This window comes from Dipteris shenzhenensis, chromosome 30, assembly GCF_047967505.1.
Source record: "Dipteris shenzhenensis isolate YYH24624 ecotype China chromosome 30, Dip_SZ_1.0, whole genome shotgun sequence".
NCBI lineage: Eukaryota > Viridiplantae > Streptophyta > Polypodiopsida > Gleicheniales > Dipteridaceae > Dipteris > Dipteris shenzhenensis.
The window spans coordinates 40873579-40897525 of NC_141625.1; the positions used below are offsets into that span (position 1 = coordinate 40873579).

The window sequence follows — 23947 nt, forward strand, 5'->3', positions numbered from 1 at the left end:
TCTTTCCCCTCTTTCAATCTCTTTTCATAAGCATATGTATTTTCCTATACTTATGCTTATGCATTCTCTCTTTTTCTTTTATGCTCATATGCTCATGCATAAGCATAAGCATATGCTTTCTTTCATTTTCTCTTATGCTTATGCTTATGCATGAGCATATGTCTCCTTCTCCTTCTCGTTCTCCTGTTTTCCTCTTTTCCTTTCTCTTTCCCCCTTTCCCCTCTTTCAATCTCTTTTCATAAGCATATGTATTTGCCTATGCTTAAGCTTTCTCTCTTTTTCTTTTATGCTCATATGCTCATGCATAAGCATAAGCATATTCTTTCTCTTTTTCCCTCTTCCTTCTCTTATGCTTATGCTTATGCATGAGCATATATCTCCTTCTCCTTCTCCTTTCATTCTCTTCTTTTTCCCTCTCTTTTTCTCTTCTTTTCATAAGCATATGCCTATGCCTATGCTCATATGTTTATGCATAAGCATAAGCATATGCTTTCTCAATGTATTCTTTTATGGATTTTTATTCTCTCTTTTTTCTCTTATGCATATTTGGTTATTTTCCCCTCTTTCAATCTCTTTTTCCCTTTTATTTCTCTTCTTTTTCTCTCTTCTTCTCTTTTGCTTCTGTTCGCTTTTCCTCATATGCTTTTCGCTTCTTACCCGCTCTTGTTTTTTGTTTTTTATTTTCGTGTTTGTGTCTATGTTAGACATGGGATCACGTCGCACGTCCGATGAGTACGAAAACCCTTGTAGGAGGAGTCATCATGATCTCTATTCTCTAGAGGACTTTGATTCCCCTCAGGCAACACCCCAAGGGCCTACCCCTATAACTATCCCTAGCCCGACTCCTCTCAGAAGTAGCACTATGACTACCCCTCGGGGAACTCGTTTGCTAGCAGCCCATGGCTTTGTCAAGAGTCCCGATGAGTTTCTGACACAGATGACCGATGAGGAGGCAACGAGATTCTTCTCTCTGCTATCCTAGAGGACCTTAGCAATTCCCTTGCCTACACTAACAGCTGGACCTACTACCCAACCATCTCCTGTTTTCCTCTTTTCCTCTCTCTTTCCCCCTTTCCCCTCTTTCAATCTCTTTTCATAAGAATATGTATTTGCCTATGCTTAAGCTTTCTCTCTTTTTCTTTTATGCTCATATGCTCATGCATAAGCATAAGCATATTCTTTCTCTTTTTCCCTCTTCCTTCTCTTATGCTTATGCTTATGCATGAGCATATATCTCCTTCTCCTTCTCCTTTCATTCTCTTCTTTTTCCCTCTCTTTTTCTCTTCTTTTCATAAGCATATGCCTATGCCTATGCTCATATGCTTATGCATAAGCATAAGCATATGCTTTCTCAATGTATTCTCTTATGGATTTTTATTCTCTCTTGTTTCTCTTATGCATATTTGGTTATTTTCCCCTCTTTCAATCTCTTTTTCCCTTTTATTTCTCTTCTTTTCCCCTCTTCTTCTCTTTTGCTTCTGTTCGCTTTTCCTCATATGCTTTTTGCTTCTTACCCGCTCTTGTTTTTTGTTTTTTATTTTTGTGTTTGTGTCTACGTTAGACATGGGATCACGTCGCACGTCCGATGAGTACGAAAACCCTTGTAGGAGGAGTCATCATGATCTCTATTCTCTAGAGAACTTTGATTCCCCTCAGGCGACACCCCAAGGGCCTACCCCTATAACTATCCCTAGCCCGACTCCTCTTGGAAGTAGCACTATGACCACCCCTCGGGGAACTCGTTTGCTAGCAGCCCATGGCTTTGTCAGGAGTCCCGATGAGTTTCTGGCACATATGACCGATGAGGAGGCAACGAGATTCTTCTCTCTGCTATCCTAGAGGACCTTAGCAATTCCCTTGCCTACACTAATGGCTGGACCTACTACCCAACCATCCCCTCTAGCCCCTTTGACTGAGGGGTCATCACCTGGGCGTGTCCATTGTAAGGGAAGGAAGAGTAGGAGGGGTCCCTTATGTTGTGTTGACTTGGGAGATGTAGACGAGTCAGCACACTCACATCCCTACAAGTCTCCACTTGGTCCCGAGACCTAGTACCAATCAGGTCCCTTGCCCTCTCCTACTCTCACTACTACTCCTTGCTCTAGAAGTGCTTGCACAAACACCATCGCTCTGACTCTACCACTACGATGAGTCCTCCTTACCTAGTCGAGGACCTGTCCTATCAAATCATGGCTGCTAGAGAGATAATAGAAGATAAAAAGGGCACAGCAGTTGATATGATGGTACAAGCAGTTTTCTCAATGCCATCATAAACCACTTGTTGCATCTCCTCTTTCATCCAACATACAAAGGTCGGTATTTCCATCGAAAAAGGGCCTATGCCTTGTAGTGGGCTCTGAGGAAATGGTGGATACCTTTGCATATGAAAGATGGTGAGTTTCCTAACCTTGGCTTCTCATCGAAACCAACCAAGTATTGGCAATGGACTTGGTTAAATTTTGAGATTACATAGGATAGATTTTGGCTGGCAGTAGGTATTTGGAATATGTATGAGGGTGTATTAGCAGATTTTTGGAGACTATTTCTGAGAAGCAATACTATAGTCTGATATATCCACTATGTAATTTTTGAAAGATGTTGCAAGTCCAAAAAACATTTGCATGTATATGTGCATTCCCTTTGATCTGTTTCTTGTTCAAGTATGGTTCTTTTTGTTTGAGAGCTAAGATTTGTCTACATGTAATAGGTAAACTATTACTATCAATGCTTTGTACTTCCAGAGCTACAAATTCATAGACAAATTTTGGAGATATCAAGTCTTCGTGGGAAACAATTTCTATAAGGAAGCAAGATAGACATAAAAAATTATAATTGGTTTGCACCCAACCGTGTAAAATAATGTAAACGAAGTCCTTCTTGGGCAACGTGTAGACACATTCATTATTTTCACCCAAGAACAAAGGGTTTGACATCAATGACATCAAGGCTGAAGGTGAGGTGCCATTGATAGAAATGTGTAGAGAAGCGATGGTCTCGCGAGGTTTTAAATGCTTTTGTCTTTTATTGGGTACTTCTCTCTAGACACTACTCTTGCCAAAATAGCCACGTCCCCACTTTTATTAATGCTCTGTCCCACTTTTATTTAAAGATCCATCTACCACCACCACACACACACACACACATCTTTCACCTCTTTTCTCTAGTCTCTTTCACTCATCTATCTAGAGTACAAGATCAACATCATCTTTTTCTAGTACACATGTGATCAATTTGTTGACACAATCCACTCTACCAATCACACCACATTTCTCAACACCCCCTAGAGTTATTGTGGCATTCCAAAAGGCATGGCCTTAAGTACCGACGTTTAGCGTGCGCAGGGCGCTAATCATCGGTATTGGAAGCGGGCTTCATTAAGCGTTGCTATATAGCTACTTTAGGCAAACGTCGCTATATAGCGATGCTTGCATAAAGTCACTATATAGTGATGCTTATTAGATTGGTAATTGTCGTTATATAGAGACATTGAGACAATTTCCTATAGCGACGTTTTACAGAGAGTTTTTTTTCCCATACAGACCTTAAAAGATAGTTTTTCCCAATGACAAATTTCTTTTCATTTTCATACATGTTTGATCCTTTGAGATAATAAAAGTACAAGAGCATGTGCATCAAGCCTTTGAACCTCATATATTCATGTCCAAGTTTGAGATGAAAAAAATCAATGAAGAGCATTTACATCAATGGCTTCATCCTACTGAGCCAAGTCTAACGTGCCAAACAAGTCTATCTCTAACTCTATACTGAGTTGATCTCCTATATCATCATCGTACTCTAGCATGGTACGTTCACCTAAGAGTAATTGATCATCTTCGTCAATAAACTATGGTAATTCTTGATGATCGTCATCTTCTTCCTCAATATCATGATCTCCATCTTCCTCCCGTACGATGTCATTATGCGCATCTTCCTCTTGGCTCATATTGTGATCTTTATCTTCTTTGCTAGATTCATCAATATCAATTGGATCCGGCATTGGTAGTGGCATCTCCATATCCACATCTCTATCTTCAAAAATTTGCTTACTTCATGATGCAACATGGATTACATACCACCATCTTGGATTAGAAGGATCCGGATGAAAAACCACCTATATTGAAGATGGGTGCCAAATGCCATCAATTATATATATGAAATTATGCTTAAGTACATGTATCAATGGATCTTTAAAAACGAAAGCTTCGATTAATTAAATAATTAGTATGCACCTGCTCACAATGCTCAGGAAGAACAAAAGTATCACTTTCATCGGTCCAAAGTTTGGTGGAGTCTATTGCAAAGAAACCGCTAGTGTCTTTTCTCACTGTCGCATGGGGACCGTTGTAAATAGTTCTAAACCATTTTACATCCACAATGAAAATACTAAATCATCCAAAATCAATTTCATAGATTTTGCGTATGGTTCCACAATAATCCAATTGTGAGGAGAGAAGATTGGTATTCGAAGCACTTGCTCGGCTATCTTGTGTGAAGTTAGCCATGACTCCACAATCATACGTGACTCTCTTTGAATCAATGCGTTTCACAAAAAAATGTCGTCCATACGACCATAATGCATTGTACTTTTTGTACTGTAAAAGAGCATCATTAAAACAATGAAGATGCATCTATTTTATAGTGTATATTGTCACAAATAACTACTTAATTACATCAAGAGGTAAGAAACTTACATGCATCATAAATCCAAATGATAACTCTTGCTCACGCTCGTTTATTGTCTCTCCATCGCATTTCTCCATCGCATTTGGCTTTACGTAGAGCTAGTTGTAGCCAATCAAGTGACATGTGAGTGGGGAGAAAAGCGAGATCTCGTGGATATGGTTGCGATTGCCTATACATTACTCTAAATCTCGTCATGCATTTATTCTTTTTGCTTTGGCCGCTTCATATCTCTCAATCCACTTCTGCATCTCCTTGCTATTGAGGATACACTGACTTATTGAATTTCTCCATTTTCTCTTCGCTCATCTTTCTTTCAATCCCTTTTCCTTGGGGAACCTCGCCAACGATGCGATCATCATCCTTGTTATGCCAAGCTTGCAGCATATTAGGATTCGTGGATGCAAGAAACTCCGTGATATATACTAATGACTCTTGCACAAGCCATCCCTCTGCCATGCTTGCTTCTGGTCTTGCTCTTTGTCTTACAAATCCCTTCAAAGTTTTCATAAACCGCTTGAGAAAAAACATCCACCGACTACGGTACCTACAATGGCCACCTCATCAACTATGTGCACAAGCAAGTGCACTTGAGTTGTCATAATGCTCGAGGGAAAGTGCTTCTCAAGCAAGCATACGGCTTCGATGGATTCCACCCTAGCCTTCTCGATGCTTGATATGGAGATCTCTTTTTGAGATATCCACCTATTTCACATGCCCATGTAAGATATATTCATAATCAATCTGTAGATTATTCAGCTTAAATTGAAGAAAATGCAATCAATGCGATTTGATAGTAAGCATACCTCACAATACCATTGATCTTGAATATAGCATTTCTAACATCTTCTTGTAAGCACCCTTTTATTGTAATCGGAAGGATGAACTATCATAGCAACAAAGAGGTCATGTCAACAATATAACATAATCATAATTACACTAACACATCATGATTATCGGTACACTAATCCTACAGCTTAGAATACCTGTAAGACCTTGTGCCAATCATGTGAGTTGAGCCCACTAAGTTTATTGTCCTTTGAAAATGCTCCTTTCAAGCAACACGTGTACCCTGTGGGTGTTTGAAAAGAGGCAATGTTTGCCTTCACCGCTGCCTCCTCTCTCATAGAGAGGATCCATGTTGCTTTCGAGAGGATAACTTTTCCTGAAGCACGCACTTGGGGCCACAAATGAGACATCCTATTCATAGCATGCAAGTCTTCTCGCACTCCTCTTGAGTCTTTGGAACCAACTAAGTCGGTGTGTGGCTAAGTATACAAACCAATAAATTTCACTAAATGAGAAGGGAGAAGAATGCTTGTATTAGTTTACCTAGAACCGTCGAGTCAACTAGTGCATCATGAGATGGTCTTGTGACATCATGAGACGAGATTGCGACATCATGAGATGGTCCTTCCACATCATGAGATGGTCTATCCACATCCTAAGATAGTTGTGCCACATTATGAGTTGTTGCTTCTACCTTGCTAGCTTCACTCACTTGAGACATCAATGGTTTGGTCACACCTGTGGTTGCCACACAAGAGGTAGCATCCCCAGTGTTGGCGCAACATGTCGAAGAGCGCATAGGGTAATGCCTCAGCTTGATGTGTACCTCTGATAATCCTGCAAGACCATACAATTATCAAGCATGAAATTCATATTGGTAAAATAAAACCCCTTGCAATAGTTACTAATTACAATAACACTAATGATCAATTACAATAACACTAATGATCAATAGCAGTGCTTGGATGTTTAGATATGCAAGAAAACATGCCTTGACATAGAATTATCTCACCACTTGAAGTCCTATAATATGGTCTAAAAAATTTGAGATTAAAGCTAAAAAATGCCAAACTATGTGAAAAGCAAACCTCCCGAAAGGCCCCCATCCCAAATTTGTCCCAAGTGTGCCCAAATAGTAGGAAAAAAGAGAAGGAAAGAGAGGAGAAAAGAGAGGAAAAGAGACGAAAAGAGGAGATAAGAGAGAAAAAGAGAGGAGAAAAGAGATGAAAAGAGAGGATAAAAGAGAGAATAATAAAAGAGAGTCACAATTCAAACATACATAGGCTTCAAATAATGACGATTCTCAAACGTACATGATGATTCTCAAAACAAACAATATCCAAATAATGAGTCAAATTAATGCGGGAACCGTACCTCATTAAGGCCGAGACACTTGTATCCAACCACCCATAGTTTGCTTGCAGATTGAAGATTGAGAGACAAGCCTGTAGTTTAGATATCCTAGCACCCTCGTACAACTGTGTTGATTGCAACTCTCGCATTTTGACGGCCTCAGACTCTGACATCACGTGTACATGTGATGTAGTGCCCCTAAAAATAGAATCCATCATGTCCAACATACCCTCATCATCATCCGAGAGACTATAGTCTTGCTCAAAGTGTGAAGGTATATGCACACCCTCGCCACCCTCCTCATCCAACCGTCCACTCAAGGTTTCATGTAAATATAAGATCTTGTCTCAAGGTTTCGTGTCATAATGATATTCAATATTAACAGTCCACTCAAATAGCATTGACTTACCGATGATCCATCACCACATGCAACACCAACGGTGGGTACTGGTTCAGGCTCCTCCCCATACATCTACAAGTGGCGCATGATAATATGACGTTGATGTCATACTTCTCGCTTGCAATGAGTGCAATGACAATACAACCTCTCCATAAGCCACTCTGTGCTCCCAAGCATTGGGGCATCATCTGACGAGCTTCCACTTGTCCCTTCCATCTGCTGACTTTCAAAATCACAAGATGAGCTGCAAGGAAATCGATTAAGATCCAAAAAATAGCCACCCATGAGCTTCTTTTCTCTCTTTTAACAATAAGTGCCCTGAACCATCACTATATAGCAACGCTTTGCCTTGTTCTGTCGCTATAAAGTGACACCTTTTGGATATATTTGTCGCTATATAGCGACTGACCAGCATCACTATATAGCGACGCGGGGAGCTTAAACCCGAAACCCCGTGCGATGCTATCTTTGACATCTCTATTGCAAGAAAAGCAAAAATCTCTCCTCCCACCTTATATTCGACGACCTCACTTTTCTCCTCTCTATTCTTCACTCCTCACCCCTACCTAGCCCCTCTCCTAACACTTGTGCTCCCTTTCCACTATTCTCCACTCCTCACTCTCTACCCAGCCCCTCTCCTAACACTTGTGCTCCCTCTCCACCCTTCTCCCTCTTTGCTTGTGCTCCCTCTCCTCCCTTCTCCCTCTCTGCTTTCCTCCTCTCTATTCTCCACTCCCCACCCCTACCTAGCCCCTCTCCTAACACTTGTGCTCCCTCTCCACCCTTCTCCCTCTGTGCCATGTCTAGTGACACTGGGGGCTTAAACCCAAAACCCCGTGTGATGCTATCTTTGACATCTCTATTGCGAGAAAAGCAAAAATCTCTCCTCCCACCTTACATTCGACGACGACCTCGCTTTCCTCCTCTCTATTCTCCACTACTCACCCCTACCCAACCCCTCTCCTAACACTTGTGCTCCCTCTCTACTTATGTGAAAAGAAGTTTTTCAAGAAGGTGAGTCTCTTTAAGCAATGTAGGTTTATTTTTTATGAGATTTCGTTTTGTGAGTGTTGAAGCATGTTTCTCCTTGTATTGCTAAGGCTATGTGCTAGTTTTCATGCTTGATTTTCAAAGGTTTAGGACAAAAAACGAGATTAGGTGAAAGAAAGAAGACTCACCTCTTCTCTTTTTTGCATTTCTCTTCCTCCTCTTTCTCCTTATTTGTAGGGTTATGCTTTCTCCTTGTTTGTAGGCTTATGCTTGTCTCCTCGATCCAATCCCTTTGAGAAGTTGCTTTTCTAAACTCCTCCTTCCTCTAACTAGTTATTTGAAAAATTGTATGTTTCCTCTCTTTTTTAGAGCCAGTCCATAAAACATCGAGTGGGACTATTCCAGGTAAGAAAGTGCTTCCTCTTTTTTCTTTTGTTATTTGCATTGGCCTGCAGCTAGCGCCATAAGTGCTAGCTGCAGTGATGGGCGTAGGAACCCTTTCTTCCCCTCTTTTCTCTTCTTTCCCTCTTTTCCTCTCTTCCTTCTCTTCTTTTCCCCTCTTCTTTCCCTCTTTTTCCCTCTTCCTTCTCTTCTTTTTCTCCTCTTTCAATCTCTTTTCTCCTCTTCTTTTTCCCCTTCTTTCAATCTCTTTTTCCCTCCTTTCCTTCTCTTCTTTTTCCCCTCTTTCAATCTCTTTTCCCCTCTTCTTTTTTCTCCTCTTTCAATCTCTTTTTCCCTCCTTTCCTTCTCTTATTTTTTCCCTCTTTCAATCTCTTTTCCCCTCTTCCTTCTCTTATGTTTATGCTCTTTTCCCCTCTTCTTTTTCCCCTCTTTCAATCTCTTTTCCTCTCTCTTTCCCCCCGTCTTTCCCCTCTTTCAATCTCTTTTCATAAGCATATGTATTTGCCTATGCTTATGCTTATGCGTTCTCTCTTTTTCTTTTATGCTCATATGCTCATGCATAAGCATAAGCATATGCTTTCTTTCCTTTTCTCTTATGCTTATGCTCTTTGCATATACTTCGCCATGTATATGCTTTTGTATATTGGCTCGTTTGAGCGATTTTGTATCACCCTTTTCGAAAGGGTTATTTTGTAACAAACAATGTTGTATATCTTCGACATGTATATGTTTCTATCGCTCGATCGGTTCATTTGAGTGATTTTGTATCACCCTTTCCACAAGGAAAATTTTGTAATAAAAAACTTTTTTTGGAATTACTAAAGAAAAAACATTAGTGGGGCAAAACAGGGCTTGCTATGGCCTTGTTTAGCCCCACTAATGTTTTTTTTTAGTTTCTGTTAATCATTGCTATATAGCGATGTTTACAAGTGTCACTATATAGCGATGTTTATTAGCGTCGCTAATATAGCGATGCTTATATAGCGACCGTTCTTTTTCGTCACTTACAGTGATGTAAATAATGACCTTTTCGCCCGTCAAAAAAAAAATAGTGTAAAAAACGTCGGTATTTTCGTCGAAAAAGGGCCTATGCCTTGTAGTGACCATTCGCATAGAGGTAAACTAGCTTTTTTTATCTTTCCAATGTCAAGCGGTTTCTTGTGACGAAATGCATGGACTTATAGTTACTCTAGTTGTGTTCACTAGAGGAGTTGCTACAAGGTTGCAATAACACCTTCATGGCCAAGGCTTGCAAATGAGGTGTGGATGCTCCACACTCTTCCCACCATCTCCATGTTGGCATGTCTTTTGCTAGTTCTTTGATTCTTGGATAAGCAAATATTCCTTCTCTATTTCAAAAAGTTGACAGTTCTCTAAGAGCAGAGGCATACTCTATCTTATCCTTAAAGAAACGTCCAAGAAGATCATGCCACGACTGCATTATCTAAACATCAGTTTTTGTGCAATATTCCTACCATTGCGGATCTAATATATGGGCGGCATAGTGTAGAGAGTTATGATCTTGATTCCATCGTTTTTGCACCATCTTTTGTAGCAAATTTCGTTTAGTCATGCTATACCCACCTTTGGCGGGCCTCGCATCTTCCTTCAAAACATCCCTCTCAGCAGTCCACCATGCTATATAAGCACTTCCCATGCTTGGTCCTTTCACATCCAACCTATGGATTGTAAACCAAATTGGCTTCATAGCTTCCACTGCATCGGATACCCTGTTCCAAAATCCTAGGTTATTAACCAACGCCTTTAGGTCTTCAAATTCACTATTACAAGAGTTGTTTGAGTGTGCCTCGGCTATCCAATCTACCGCTTCTGCACTGAATAGTGTCTTCGTTACAAGGGCCTACTGCTTTACCAACTACTCTATCATTATATAGTTTGTGCCAAAGCACATTTCACCTCGCTTTTTAGAAGCTCTAGCGGGTGACTCACAGGTTGTTTAGTCCTGAATATGCCAAGTAGTTGCTCATGGTTAAGAAAGTACAACATGACCTTTTGTGCCTCATCCACAATAACTTTGAAGAAGATTGTCTCAGCTGTTTTGTACCAATCCTCCAAGACTAAATCCAGACAGTAGCACAAGCATGGCGATGCCCAAATACGCTGATATCTACAATTTATAATTTTCCCAGCCTTTCGACAATTCTTGGCATTATCAGTAATCAGCTGAATAATATTGTCAGGAGCAATATCTTCAATGCATCTACTTAACTGCTCTATAATGAATTCTCCCGTCTTAGCCTCACTTTTATTAATGCTCCGTCCTACTTTTATTCAATGATCCATCCACCACCACCACACACACACACCTACCTCTTTCACCTCTTTTCTCTAGTCTCTTTCACTCATCTATCTAGAGTACAAGATCAACATCATCTTTTTCTAGTACACATGTGATCAATTTGTTTACACAATCCACTCTACCAATCACACCACATTTCTCAACACCCCCTAGAGTTATTGTGGCATTCCAAAAGGCATGGCCTTAGTGGGATCCCCTCCTTCTTTCTAACACATGTCTCTTTTGCCGTAGTGATTTCGAACTCCTCTATGGTAGTACCAAGGACGGTGAGACCGATTGGCTCTAAAGGCAATGTGTGACACATACGCGTTCGCCCCTCGAATCCAAAGACTAAGGCATTCATGCATGCCTCCCTGTATTATAAATAAAAGAAAAGAGGATGTATGCATGCAAGTAGTTCCACTCTCTCCTTTCAAGATAACGCAGCTATGGAGCTTCCTCTCTTGTGGAGCGCCATCTCTCTCGTCCTCGCCACCTTGCTCATCTTCCTCTGCTTGTCCCTTCACCAGTCCGCATTATACTGCAAATCAAAGCTTCCTCCAGGCCCTCGACCTTGGCCACTCCTCGGCAACCTGCCCCTCCTCGCAGCTCACTCGGCCACTCTTCATCGCACCTACGCTCGTCTCTCCCGCCAATACGGGCCCATCTTCTCCCTGCACCTAGGCTCTTTCCCGGTCCTGATCGTATCCTCCCCTTCGCTCGCTAAAGAATTCTTGCAGATTCACGACAAAAACTTTTGTGATCGTCCGCTTTCAGAAATGCCTGAGGTTTTGATGTATGGACAAGCGAATGGTATTGCTTTCGCACGCAACGGCCCGAACTGGAGGGAGGCCCGGAAGCTCTTCAGCTTGGAGCTCTTCACAAAAAAAAGGCTTCAAGCCTACCAACATGTGAGGTACGAGGAGGTTGCTGGTATGATCGAGCATATAGAGCGCAAGGCTAGGAAAGGCGAAGGATACGTCGAATTGGGCAAATGTGTGGCTACGATGGCCGGCAATATCATGTCGCGTCTCGCTCTCTCGACAGCGTTGGTGAACTGGGAGACTGGCGCGGGCAGCGAGCTGCACGACGTGTTGCACGATTTCAATACTCTATTGCTTTCTATACTGATAGGAGACTACGTCCCCTGGTTGGGATGGCTGGACGTGCTAACCAAGCGTCGCATGCGTCGAGTTCGTCAGCGCTTGGACGGCTTTTTGAACACGATCGTAAAAGACCATTTAAGGAGTGATGGAGCAAGAAAGTCGACGCAAGATTTTCTGGACGTGTTGTTGGAGAAGAAGGGAGGGCAGGAAACAACAGAGGCACTGGATTCGATCAAGTCCCTTCTCGTGGTAATTATAAGTTTGGCAAGCTTGCATAAGAGATCTGAGTGGTTACGTTGTTTAGGGTACTTATTATCACCGTCACGTCATGCTAGGATATGTTCGTGGGTGGGATCGATACGATGAGCGTAGCGGTGGAATGGGCGATGGCGGAGCTACTACGGCATCCGGACGAGTTGAAGAAGGTGCAGGAGGAAACGGATGCGGCGGCGGGAGGAGGGAAGAGGCTACTGCAAGAGTGCGATCTGGAGGAGCTACCATATTTGCAAGCTGTGGTGAAGGAGGTGTTAAGGCTGCATCCACCAGCGACGACAATGCTGGGACATAGAGCACAGGAGGCATGTGAGGCCGCGGGGTACGAGATCCCTGCAGGGGCGAGCGTGTTCGTGAACGTGTGGGCGATAGCGAGGGACGAATCTTTGTGGGAAAGAGCTGAGGAGTTTGTCCCATCGAGGTTTGTGGGGAGACCCGTGGATGAGAGCGGGCATGACTACAACCTCCTGCCGTTTGGCTCCGGCAGGCGGCGCTGCCCTGGCATGCCATTAGCTCTGCTTCTTGTGCCACTCGCCATTGCCAATCTCGTCCACACGTTTGATTGGAGTCTCGCTCCAGACTTCGACATGTCCGAAAAGATCGAACCCGTTTTGACCCTCGCTCGTCCTCTCCGTGCACTCCCCACCCCAAGACTCCCCTAATAACAAGGGTCGTCGTGTGTAGTTTCTCTCTCTCTCTCTCTCTCGTTGTGTGTAATTTGTCCTTCCTCTTTGTGTCTTTTTCTCTCTCTCTATCAGGTATGTATTGTTTTAAAGGTCTTTGCCTATAACTGTCCTTGACTCCTTCCTCTAAGTGTGTGTGTGTACTCTCTATGTATGTTCTTTTATTTTCGCATGTCACTCAAGCAATCACTCTATGATTGCTTGTCTGTTCAGCACTTGCTGTCTACTTGTCTTACACTGAGATTTTTTGATTTTGTATTGGCCGATCTCTCCTTTCGCGGTCTTCTTGTAATATAAAGCTACATGGATTTCACTTTTTTTTTTAAAAATGTGTGCATATGTGTGTAATTAAGTCCACTTTCCCCTTGCAACATGTAGCTAAGTTGCAACATGTATCTTGTCTTTTCCAATGATCTTACCCCCATCGCATTGTATGCTAAGAATTAGGGGCATAAAACACAGTCAAACATTCAACACTTGGGTTGTGGTAAGACTAGATCATATGGTAGTTACCTATGTAAGCATCCAACACATAGTTTGGACCTAGTATAGGCATCCAACAAGTATTAGTGATTTTACTTATTCTGATTAATGTTCATATTGTAGCAGAAGTATATTTAAGAGAAGACACAAGCAAAAGAGAATCAAGCAAAATGGGTTTCCTAAACCTTTCCCACTACCTGTCAACGAACAATTACCTTCATTTCTACTCTAGATTCAATTATATTTTTCTCCTAAGAATGCACCCAAATGTAGATTCTAGTAGCAAATGCAGCCTATGGCTATATCTATTTCCCTTGTAAACACAACAACTCGAGAGAAGAAAGGTTTTATCCTATAAATGTGAGTATAGATATTTGTTGTTCTTTCAAAGCCATATCTTTGCTCATGGCTAGTAGGAGGGCTATCGGCCGTTGTACCGGAAGGCTGCAACTGTGGAGATGGAACGGGTTGTGTGGAGCCAAGAGATCGTTGTATGTGGATGCAGCTAATCCTTTGTGTGGGAGCCTGGCACATACGGGCTACCAGATAATTCGTTGCGGCTATGTGAAGACCTGTCATTCGAGCCATTTGGAGGCTACGGCTCTTTGCTTTTGTTAGTTGATGGAGAGGCCAGTGAGCTCGTGACTCTAGGAGGCTGTGGTAGAGCTTCTTGTTGGAGCTTCTCATTGAAGGCACTGATGGAGCGTCTACTAGAGCCTTTGAAGCTCAGAGAGCTGAGACTATTGACTGTGTAGCTTTAGGTAGATGCAACTCATAACTGTAGGTCGTAGCCTTCAGAGTATCTCCCTCTCTTTCTCTTAGAGAAGAAGAATAGAGATATCTTTCTCTCTCAATGAGCCAAAGGACCACTCAGGAAGAATGAACCTCACAAGAACTCTCACTTTAAGAAACTCTCTCACACACAATATATCTCTCAAAGAAAATACTCAAGGGACTCTCTCTCTCACGGAATAAGGAAGACTCAAGCTCACAATGAACTGAACTCTCTAAATGAAGAACTCTCGAGATCTAAAACTAATCTTACATTCTAAAACTAATCTAGGAATGGGAGCAATCCTAGTGAACTACTAATGAGCTAAACTAGGAGATCTAAACGTATGCTCTGATACCATGTCAAAACGTGTGCCTCTGGATCTATGGAGTGCTCTAAGGTGGATGGAACCTATGTGTAAACATGATGAAGAGAGTGCTCGTGACATGTACCTTAAGTCAAGTAGGTTTCAAGATAGATTAGCTTAGACTCATAAACAGAATCTTGAGTGAATGTGCATTTCTCTTCTATTCAACGATACATGATAGGCCTCTTATATAGAGAGTGCCCTTAGAATAGTCAACACTTGTGGGATCCTCTCATCCACATCTCTCCTTGTGGATATCCTTGATCCACATCTCCACATCATGTAGTCCACATTTCTCTTCTATTCAATGATACATGATAGGCCTCTTATATAGAGAGTGCCCTTAGAATAGTCAACACTTGTGGGATCCTCTCATCCACATCTCTCCTTGTGGATATCCTTGATCCACATCTCCACATCATGTAGTCCACATTCTAAGGTGTCTATTTTAATACATTCCTATACCATACCTTAGCCTCTAATATGTGCTCATGGCACCATATCTCAACACATTAATGACCAAGTCCAGAGTTGGGTGGACCCTGGTGGGTGAGGATAGGTTGTGATATGCCACGTGTCAATCTAAGGATAAGGGTAGGCTAGTATATTCCTTAGAGGTGCCACTGGAATCTGTTAAGATTCTATTAGCTAGTTGGATTTTCATCGAGGGCGCCTGTGGAGTTGTTTCATAGATGCAGTAGAGCTACTACCTGAGCATGAGATTTTCTTTTCTTTGGCACAAGGATTGGCCAAGTCGCGGTGCTGATGTGCTTGTTGAGGGCTCGTCTACCTGCTCGGGTCCGATTGCTTGCCAAACGATTCATGAGAGTAGAATCGGCTTGACGAACTTCGTGGCTGTGGCTGAAACTATGGCTTTGAAAGCCATTTCGCTTAGGAGCTGTGCAAGTCACCTTAGTTGTAGGAAGCACGAGAAAGTCACCGGTTAAGTCACCTCTAGAGTAGAGGTTGTGGAGCTGCAGTTGCTAGAGAAACATTGAAGGAGGAGGTGCTTAATGGAGTTGTCTATGAAGGCTGGTGCTCTACAAATGGAGTCACCCGCTCAGATAGTGGCAAATGGAGTTGTTGGACATGGAGCATCAGGCTTGATTGCCTTTTGCATCTAGATGGGCTGTGTTGCATGCGGGTTGGATTGTGGCTAGTTGTAGATGATGTCGTGTGCGTTGTTATTTCTCTGCAAGAAGTCAATTAGAGAGGCGGCTAAGCATAGGCGATGCTGTGAGGAGGATCTCTTGGCAAGGAGCTTAAGGGCTCATGGAAGCCGGGTTGGAGAAGCTCCTTGCTGCGGTTGTCCGTAGAGGCTATGAGCTGCAGCAATGGAGGCGCCATTTGCAAGGGATCACCTCTAATCGAATATGTTATCAGCAAGGCAGTTAAGACATGTTGTTCTAGTTCAATAGCTCCAGCTTGGAACCTTCAATAGCGAGTTTGTTGGAGCACTGGAGGAGCCCGTGCATCTTTTGACTATTGGAGAGGTAGATGTTGGAGGTAGACGTGAGTTTTTTAAGGGGGCTTCTCTCTCCCTCACATGAGCTTAAAGAGACCTTAGAGAACTATGCAAATTTATCTCATAAAAGAGGAACTCTCAGAACCCTCAAAGGTCTCTTTCGCCAAAGAAATCAGAGAACAGATTCTCTTTCTCCTAAAACACTCAAGAAATTACTCAAGGAACCTCTCAAAGAATGAACTCAAGAACTCAAACAAAGATATCTGAAGCTCCAAATGACGAAATTGGAAGCTTTTCGATCCAAACCAAAATTCACTCTTCTCTCAATCTCTCATAGATGGAAATCACTCTCAGAAGAATGGAAATTCTTTCTAAAAGGAACGAATGAAAATCTTTCAAAGTTGATTTTTTCTGAGTTTTTTCTATGGGTCTTCTGCTACTTAATGTGTGTCCTTGAATCCCCATAACATTTGATTGGCTGAGCTACTTGTCCATGTAGTGTCTACGTTGCTTGTTGATCTTGTAGTATTGCATGCTTCTAAGTATGGATTGCACGTTTGTTGTTGTAGTTACCTAGTTGAGTTGCCACTGTAGTTGTGTGTTGATGCAACCATTTTCTTTGAGGCTACCTTTCTTTCTTTATAGTCATTTGCTACTTTGAGTTGGGGCTAATTGTTTGATTTGTGTAGTCTTTAATGTGTTTCCTTTCTCACATCGTCATTGTTTCCTTTTATTTTTCTCTTCCTAATACTTGTCTTTCTTTGTGTTTTCTTTGTTGCCATAGAGTCACTTGACTCTCCTTATGCATTTTCTTGTATAGCTGATGGACCTTATTGTAGATGGTTGGTCTAAAAGGAGGACCCTACTGCCAAAAATGGAGAACCTTACTACCATAATGGAAAATTTTACTACCATAATGGAAAAGTTTAGGACATAGAACCCAGAGGGACAAAAGAGGAGTAGAAAAATAGTAGAAAAACTTAGAAGTTCTCTCATGAAAATGAAAGCTACAAAAACTTCACAAAGAAAAATAGCCACCTTTGTTAAAGAACATAAGCACCCAAATAATGATAACTAGAGCTCCAAAGGATAGAATCAATAGAATTCAACTCAAATCAAACACAAGGAGAAGCCATACAAGATGAGCATGACATATGAAGAAGGTGCCTTAGGAACAAGGGGTTGCACTAGGGCTAATGCTTGATGAAGTAAGGGCTTGTGCCTTGATTGAGAAACGGATTGCACTCTCATAGTGAGATAGAGAATGAGTGGATATGATACCATGTTGGAGGATTGGGGGGAGAGAAGGGAGTGCACAAGATATGCAACTATACATTATGAATAATAAACTAAGTTTTATTGAACATAAACATGAGTACATACGCAAACCCCTTAGGGTTCGAGTTAGATTTTGACCCCTATTCCCTTATGGTATGGTGCAATCTACACATACCATAAGGTATGGTGCAATTTGACCCCTATTCCCTTATGGTATGGTATGGTGCAATTTAAACCATCCTTAATAGCCATCCCTATCACTAAATCTCATCAAAATATCCTTATCTTTTTCTTCTAGTTGCGGGGAACCTTGTGCAAGATTCAAAATATCCTTATCTTTTTCTTCTAGTTGTGGGGAATCTTGTGCAAGCTTCAATCCATCCCTTGAAGCTTTCCCACATTGTAGGGTAGTTTCTCAATAGGGTTCCAAATTGGGGTCATGAGTGGGTAGCTAATTAGTTGCTAGTGTAGTGTGTTCCAATAAGGATTTTTGTAGGCATAGATCCATCACCCTTTGGTTGGGGATATGTTTAATCGGTGTTCTATGTACAAGGTGGAATCGGTACCCTAGCCTCTCCCACTTCTACTTTATTTTCCTTGAATTGTTCTTGTTTTTCTGTACCAATTTCCCTATAACTAAGCTTTTTGACTTTTTGCACAGGGGTAGACTTCTTTTTCTTCTTGCTCCATACTAGCGTTGATGTGCTTGGTGTTTCCTCACTCTATTATGGGGTGGGTAAGGCTTATTTACCTCTTGAGTTCATTGCTCTTTAACCAAGAGATAATTTTTGTTGAGCTACATCTTTTTGCCTCCTTGTACCACAAGCACCGATTGGGACACCACACTTTGCATTGCCAAATTATATTTTCAATGCCAATTATATCTACTTTAATTTTTACTTCTTTTTTCTTTGGACAATCCATGCATGCATGCCCAACTCTAGAGTCTCTACACATAGCTTAAATATGTTTAGGATTCATCTATATGGATAGTTTTCTATTCATTGGATTTACCAACAATCCAATGCAATTAATTGGTATTAGGATGTAGTACTAGGTCTTACTCAATTTGAGAACAAGGCCATCTGCACCTTTCATGTATTAGATGGGGTAGTTTGGCTCAAACTCATATTGTAGTTCTAAGTCTAAAAGTTAGAGTTGTTGAACTAGCATGATTGTTGGAATGGGATTGGGAGCTCAGGGGTATCATGGAGGATTAGAATTTCCTCAATAGTATGTCAACCCCTATCAAGAATTGAAACCGGATGGGTCAATGTTTGCTTGGGTGTAGCCATTTTTGGTGAGTTTACACTATTCTTATGATAGAACATGGGAACCTGAAGAACCTTGGTGTCTCATAACTTTAATTCCAAGCAAAGAAATGCATTCAACATGGGCTCCTATATAAAGAATTCAACGAGATATCCAAAGGTGAAGTAGAAGGCTGAAAATCTTTTATTACATATACAAAGAGGAAATGCTTCTCGCAGATTTCCCAACTCGAATCCCTCTTGGAAGGAACACACTGTTGTTGTAATTAAGAAGACCTATCAATTGATAAAGGACCTTGAGAAAATGCGAGAAGATGATGTTAAGGCAAAACAGGCTTTATTTTGGTCAAATGTTGGTTACAACTTGCTCCCATCATTTGATCTCTTTTGAATCGCTACTCCAACGTCCATATTGTGGACCAAAAAGAGAGAGTTTATGCCAGAAGTAGACGTGGACATCCATTGTTTTGTTGCAGTTCGACCATCGAATAATGAACATGAGAATGTGAAGTTTTGGGTTGTAAAAGTGGTGGATGAGAGCATGGATGACCAGGGGAAAGCTACAACATTTACAACACTATGGTATGAGCCAAGAGGTAGGAAGGAGAACTAGGGTAACAGTACACTGTATACTAGTTGTCTGAAAAAGGAATGGGTCCCAAACCATGAAGCAATTTCAGAGATTTCCACAAAGACAATCATAGTATCCTAGAAATCAAGGACAAAGAAAACAAAGAAGCACATGGCGTATGATGTAGAAGAAAAAATAAGAATACTGCTACCAATTATTTTGCACATTACGAAGTTTTTGAAGAAGCTCACTAAGGAGGAAGTAGAAGGAGATAGCACAAATGAAGAATGCCCATAACAATACGATTCAAGAATCAATAAAGACTCGAGATGATGGTGGTCAAATGAGAGTGAATGAGGATGGCACCCAAGCAACAAGTGACAATGAATCGAACATTCAAACAAGCAAATGTCAAGATCACCCATTTTGTACTTAACACATTGTAAAGGCAAAATTGAATTATTGAAAAGGGTGCATGTCAGATTCCTTTGTACAAAGACTCATCGAGAGCAATATTTCTTGTAAACATATGACAATGTAAAATTGCACGCATAGCTATTACTATTTTTGGATCACAAAAGAGTCTTCCATGTCTCTTGATAATTTTAACCTTTAATTTTTTTAAAACTACAAGAGTATTATAGTTTTCTACATTAAATTTTAAGTGCATTATTTTCGATTAAATTATATTAATAAGTCTTTATTTTGAAAGTGTTTTTTCATGAATTTAATTGAAAAACTCGTGATTTTTTAAAAACATGAATAGGATTGTTAAAAACAAGAAGTACAAAAGTAGGACTAAATCAAAGTTTTTGCATTATTAGTGCACTACTATAGAGATAGATTGTGAAATTTAGTATGTGGAAATGACAGTGCCAAAAAGGGAACTTTTGATTCTCAAATGAGATTTTCATAAAGTAAACTTTTCATTTGAAGGGATTTTTGGGATTAGTCCAAAAGTAGACATATGAGTCCAAAATTAATGAAATCTGTGTTAAATGTAGAAATGGTGTGTGCGTTGCACTGACTTGGACTCCTGTGAGTCAGCAAGAAGATTAGCATCAGTCATAGAAGAATCAAGCAAATGACTGTATGTGATATGCACAACAATGAAAAGCCGACTGTATTAGAGGGGTGGTCAGCCACTAAAAAAGTCCCGACGGGTAATATATATCCAAGATTCCAAGAGATCAAGTCCAAGATCTTTGAAGGACTTTATATTTACACAAGGATTCAAGCACAAGGGCTCGACACTTCACACAGTGGGAGCCTTCAGCAACATACTTTGCAAACTGTGGGTTCTTATAGTATTGAAGGCCTTCCCACAGTTCCTCCTTCAATATGACCATCTTTTGAATGACACTCCTGGAAACTATACGTTCCACCTCCAAGCAATCAATCTCATCTATGATTATCTTGGGTTGCTGAGGGACCCCTTGTAAAATGGCTTTATCAAGCTCAGGACAAGCGGCACAAAAAATATCATTACTACTGTGGCTTTCCATCTCTATTCCTTCACTCGAAAGAGTTTGCTCTCCTGCTATCCAAGATGTAATTGTTCACATATTCTAATCAATCAAATAAAACCATCTTGACATGCCCAACAATGTAATCCAGTGAGATTTTTGCCATCTTTGAAGACCCATGTACTGATAGATTCCCTACACATAACATTGATGAATATGACAAGTTAGTTGTATGATAGGCACTGGCAAGAGGAGGTAGGCACTGGCAAGGAAATGCATTTTCATTGGTTTAGGATTAATTGCAACCCCCACAAAATATAACCTTTAGTAAATCCCAAACAACCACCACGCTTGTTTTAGTAAATCCCAATCAATAAATCCAAAACAAGAGAAAATGTAAATACCAAATACAATACTAATCCCAAACAACCACCACGCTTATTTTAGGGACAATGATTGTGCATGAGGGACCATCTAATTCATAGGTTCATATTAGCATTTAGTTGGAATCAGACTGTAATAACAATGATGGTGCATGAGGGAACATCTAGTTCACAGGCTCAGATTAGCATTGAGCTGAAATCAGACTATAATAATAATGACTTTGCATGGGAGACCGTCTAGTTCACAAGCTTAGATTAGCATTAAGTCGGTTCATCAGACTGTAATAACAATAGTTCTTATTCTTCTGACTGAGAACTATTGTTATTACAGTCTGATGAACCGACTCAATGCTAATCTGATGTCTTGTTTTGATCATGCCTTTCTTCAATTCACTTCATCAAGCTCAGGACAGGCAGCATTAAAAATGGCTTCATCAAACTCAAGACAAGTGGGATAAAAAATGTCATTGCTACTGGCTTTCCATCTTTGTTCCTTTGCTATTCCTTCACTTGAGACCTATCAAGTTTTTAAACTAGTTTGCTCTCCTGCTATCCAAGCTGTAATTATTCACATATTCTAATCTATCAAATCAAGTCATCTTAACACACTCAATGATGTAATCCAGTGAGATCTTTTCCATCTTTGAAGACCCGTAGTGTACCGAGATTCCCCACACATTACACTATGACAAGTTAGTGGTATGATAGTTAAGGCTAGAGGAGGTAGGCACTGGCAAGGAAATGCATTTAAATACAACCCCCCCAAAATATAACCTTTAGTAAATCCCAAACAACCACCATGCTCGTTTTAGTAAATCCCAAACAAGGAAAAATGTAAATACCAAATACTATACTAATCCCAAACAACCACCACGCTTATTTTAGTGACAATGATTATGTATGAGGGACCATCTAATTCATAGGTTCATATTAGCATTCAGTCGGAATCAGACTGTTATAACAATGATTGTGCATGAGGGACCATCTAATTCACAAGCTAAAAGCTAGAATCAAACTGTAATAACAATGACTTTGCATGGGGGACCATCTAGTTTACAAGCTTAGACTAGCATTCAGTCGGTTCATCAGACTATAATAACAATAGTTCTCATTCTTATGACCGAGAACTATTGTTATTACAGTCTGATGAACCGACTCAAATATGATGTCTTGTTTTGATCTTTCCTTTCTTTAGTTGACTTCATGAAGTGGCAGAACAAATGGCTTCATCAAGCTCAGGACAAGGACCACCAAAAATGTCATTGATGTTGTGGCTTTGCATCGTTGTTCCTTTATTGTTCCTTCACTCGAGACCTATTTCACATATTCTAATCTATCAAATCAAGTCATCTTGACATGCTCAACGATGTAATCTAGTGAGATCTTTGCCATCTTTGAAGACTCGTGTACTGATAGATTCCGCATACATTACATTGATGAACATGATAGGTTAGTTGTAGGATAGTTAAGGCTAGAGGAGGTAGGCACTATCAAGGAAATGCATTTTTATTGATTTAGGATTAACTACAATCCCCACAAAATATAACCTTTAGTATAATCCCAAACAACCACTACACTTGTTTTAGTAAATCCCAATCAATAAATCCCAAACAAGAGAAAATGTAAATCCCAAATAACCACCGTCCTAGTTTTAGTGACAATAACTGTGCATGACAGACCATCTAATTAATAGGTTTAGATTAGCATTCAGTTGGAATCAGACTGTAATAACAATGATTGTGCATGGGCGACCATCTAATTCACAAGCTTAGATTAGCATTAAGCTGGAATTAAACTATACTAATGATGACATTTCATGGGAGACCATCTAGTTCACAAGCTTATATCAGCATTCAATCAATTCATCAAACGGTAATAACAATAGTTCTCATTCTAAGACTATAATAACAATAGTTCTCATTCTTATGACCGAGAACTATTATTATTAATTACAATGAGATAAACAGACTCAATGCTAATATGATGTCCTATTTTGATCTTGCCTTTCTTCAAGGTAGTTCACTATAATAACAATGACTTTGCATGAAGGGCCATCTAGTTCATAGGCTCATATTAGCATTGAGTCAGAATCAGATTGTAATAACAATGACTTTGCATGAGGGACCATCTAATTCGCACACTCAGATTGGCATTAAGCTAAAATTAGAGTGTAAGAACATATCAGACCGTTAGAATTTTTCGATGTCCGAGAAATTCTCCCATGGCAACCAATCTAATCGCACGTCATGGCTAGACGATGATGTATATGACTGCCTATGCTAAGCTGGACTACCAGCAAGCTGGGTGCATGTGCCACCTCTCCTTCCCTCTCATCCCATTGAATTATTATGATCTTGGATCCAATGACTGAGAAATTCTCCCATGGCAATCATCTAATCACATGACATGGCTAGACGATGATGTATATGATCACCTACGCTAGGTTGGGCTATGAGTAAAATCGAGCGAGTGGATTGCATGCTCTTAGCAATGATAGGCACCCAAAGTCACACAAACTGACATAAGAAACAAAGTGGAAAAGAGTGGGAGGGCGGTAAGGCTAGCTATATAAAGGCCTTAAGGGAAAAGAAACAATTCACCACACCCAGGAAAATCCCTCTCCTACCCCCTTCCATGCTCTGCAAGCCCCCTTTCACCCCTGTGATGAATCTTCTGTTGCAACCTCAATGCTCCTTCATAATGCTACCCAAGTCATGGGATCCATTTTTTGCCTTGGCTCTCCATCCTACAACACTCCACCAGCCATAGCCATGATCAAGGGAGTTGTAGGATGGGGAGTCAAGGGAAAATAAAGTATCAATTATAAAAAACATAGAGAATTTGTTTAGATCAAATATATAGTGTATGTAATGCGCCACTGATCAATTAATCACTATATTTTCAAATTTATGAAAC

At 40.7% G+C, this 23947-nt stretch overlaps 1 protein-coding gene across 1 annotated transcript; it reads left to right on the forward strand.

Moving 5' to 3' along the window:
- Positions 1-11327: 11327 nt before the first annotated feature.
- Positions 11328-13215, forward strand: LOC147882123 (cytochrome P450 71A4-like). Its single transcript, XM_087402017.1, has 2 exons — positions 11328-12268; positions 12355-13215. The coding sequence occupies exons 1-2, from the start codon at positions 11363-11365 to the stop codon at positions 12952-12954; spliced, it is 1506 nt and encodes a 501-aa protein (XP_087258143.1). The 5' UTR covers positions 11328-11362; the 3' UTR covers positions 12955-13215.
- The last annotated feature ends 10732 nt before the right edge of the window (positions 13216-23947 follow it).

Coding starts and splice junctions, on each gene's coding strand:
- LOC147882123 (XM_087402017.1), top strand. CDS start 11,363: ATGGAGCTTCCTCTCTTGTGGAGCGCCATCTCTCTCGTCCTCGCCACC. Junction 12,269..12,354: donor CGATCAAGTCCCTTCTCGTG/GTAATTATAAGT, acceptor ACGTCATGCTAG/GATATGTTCGTGGGTGGGAT.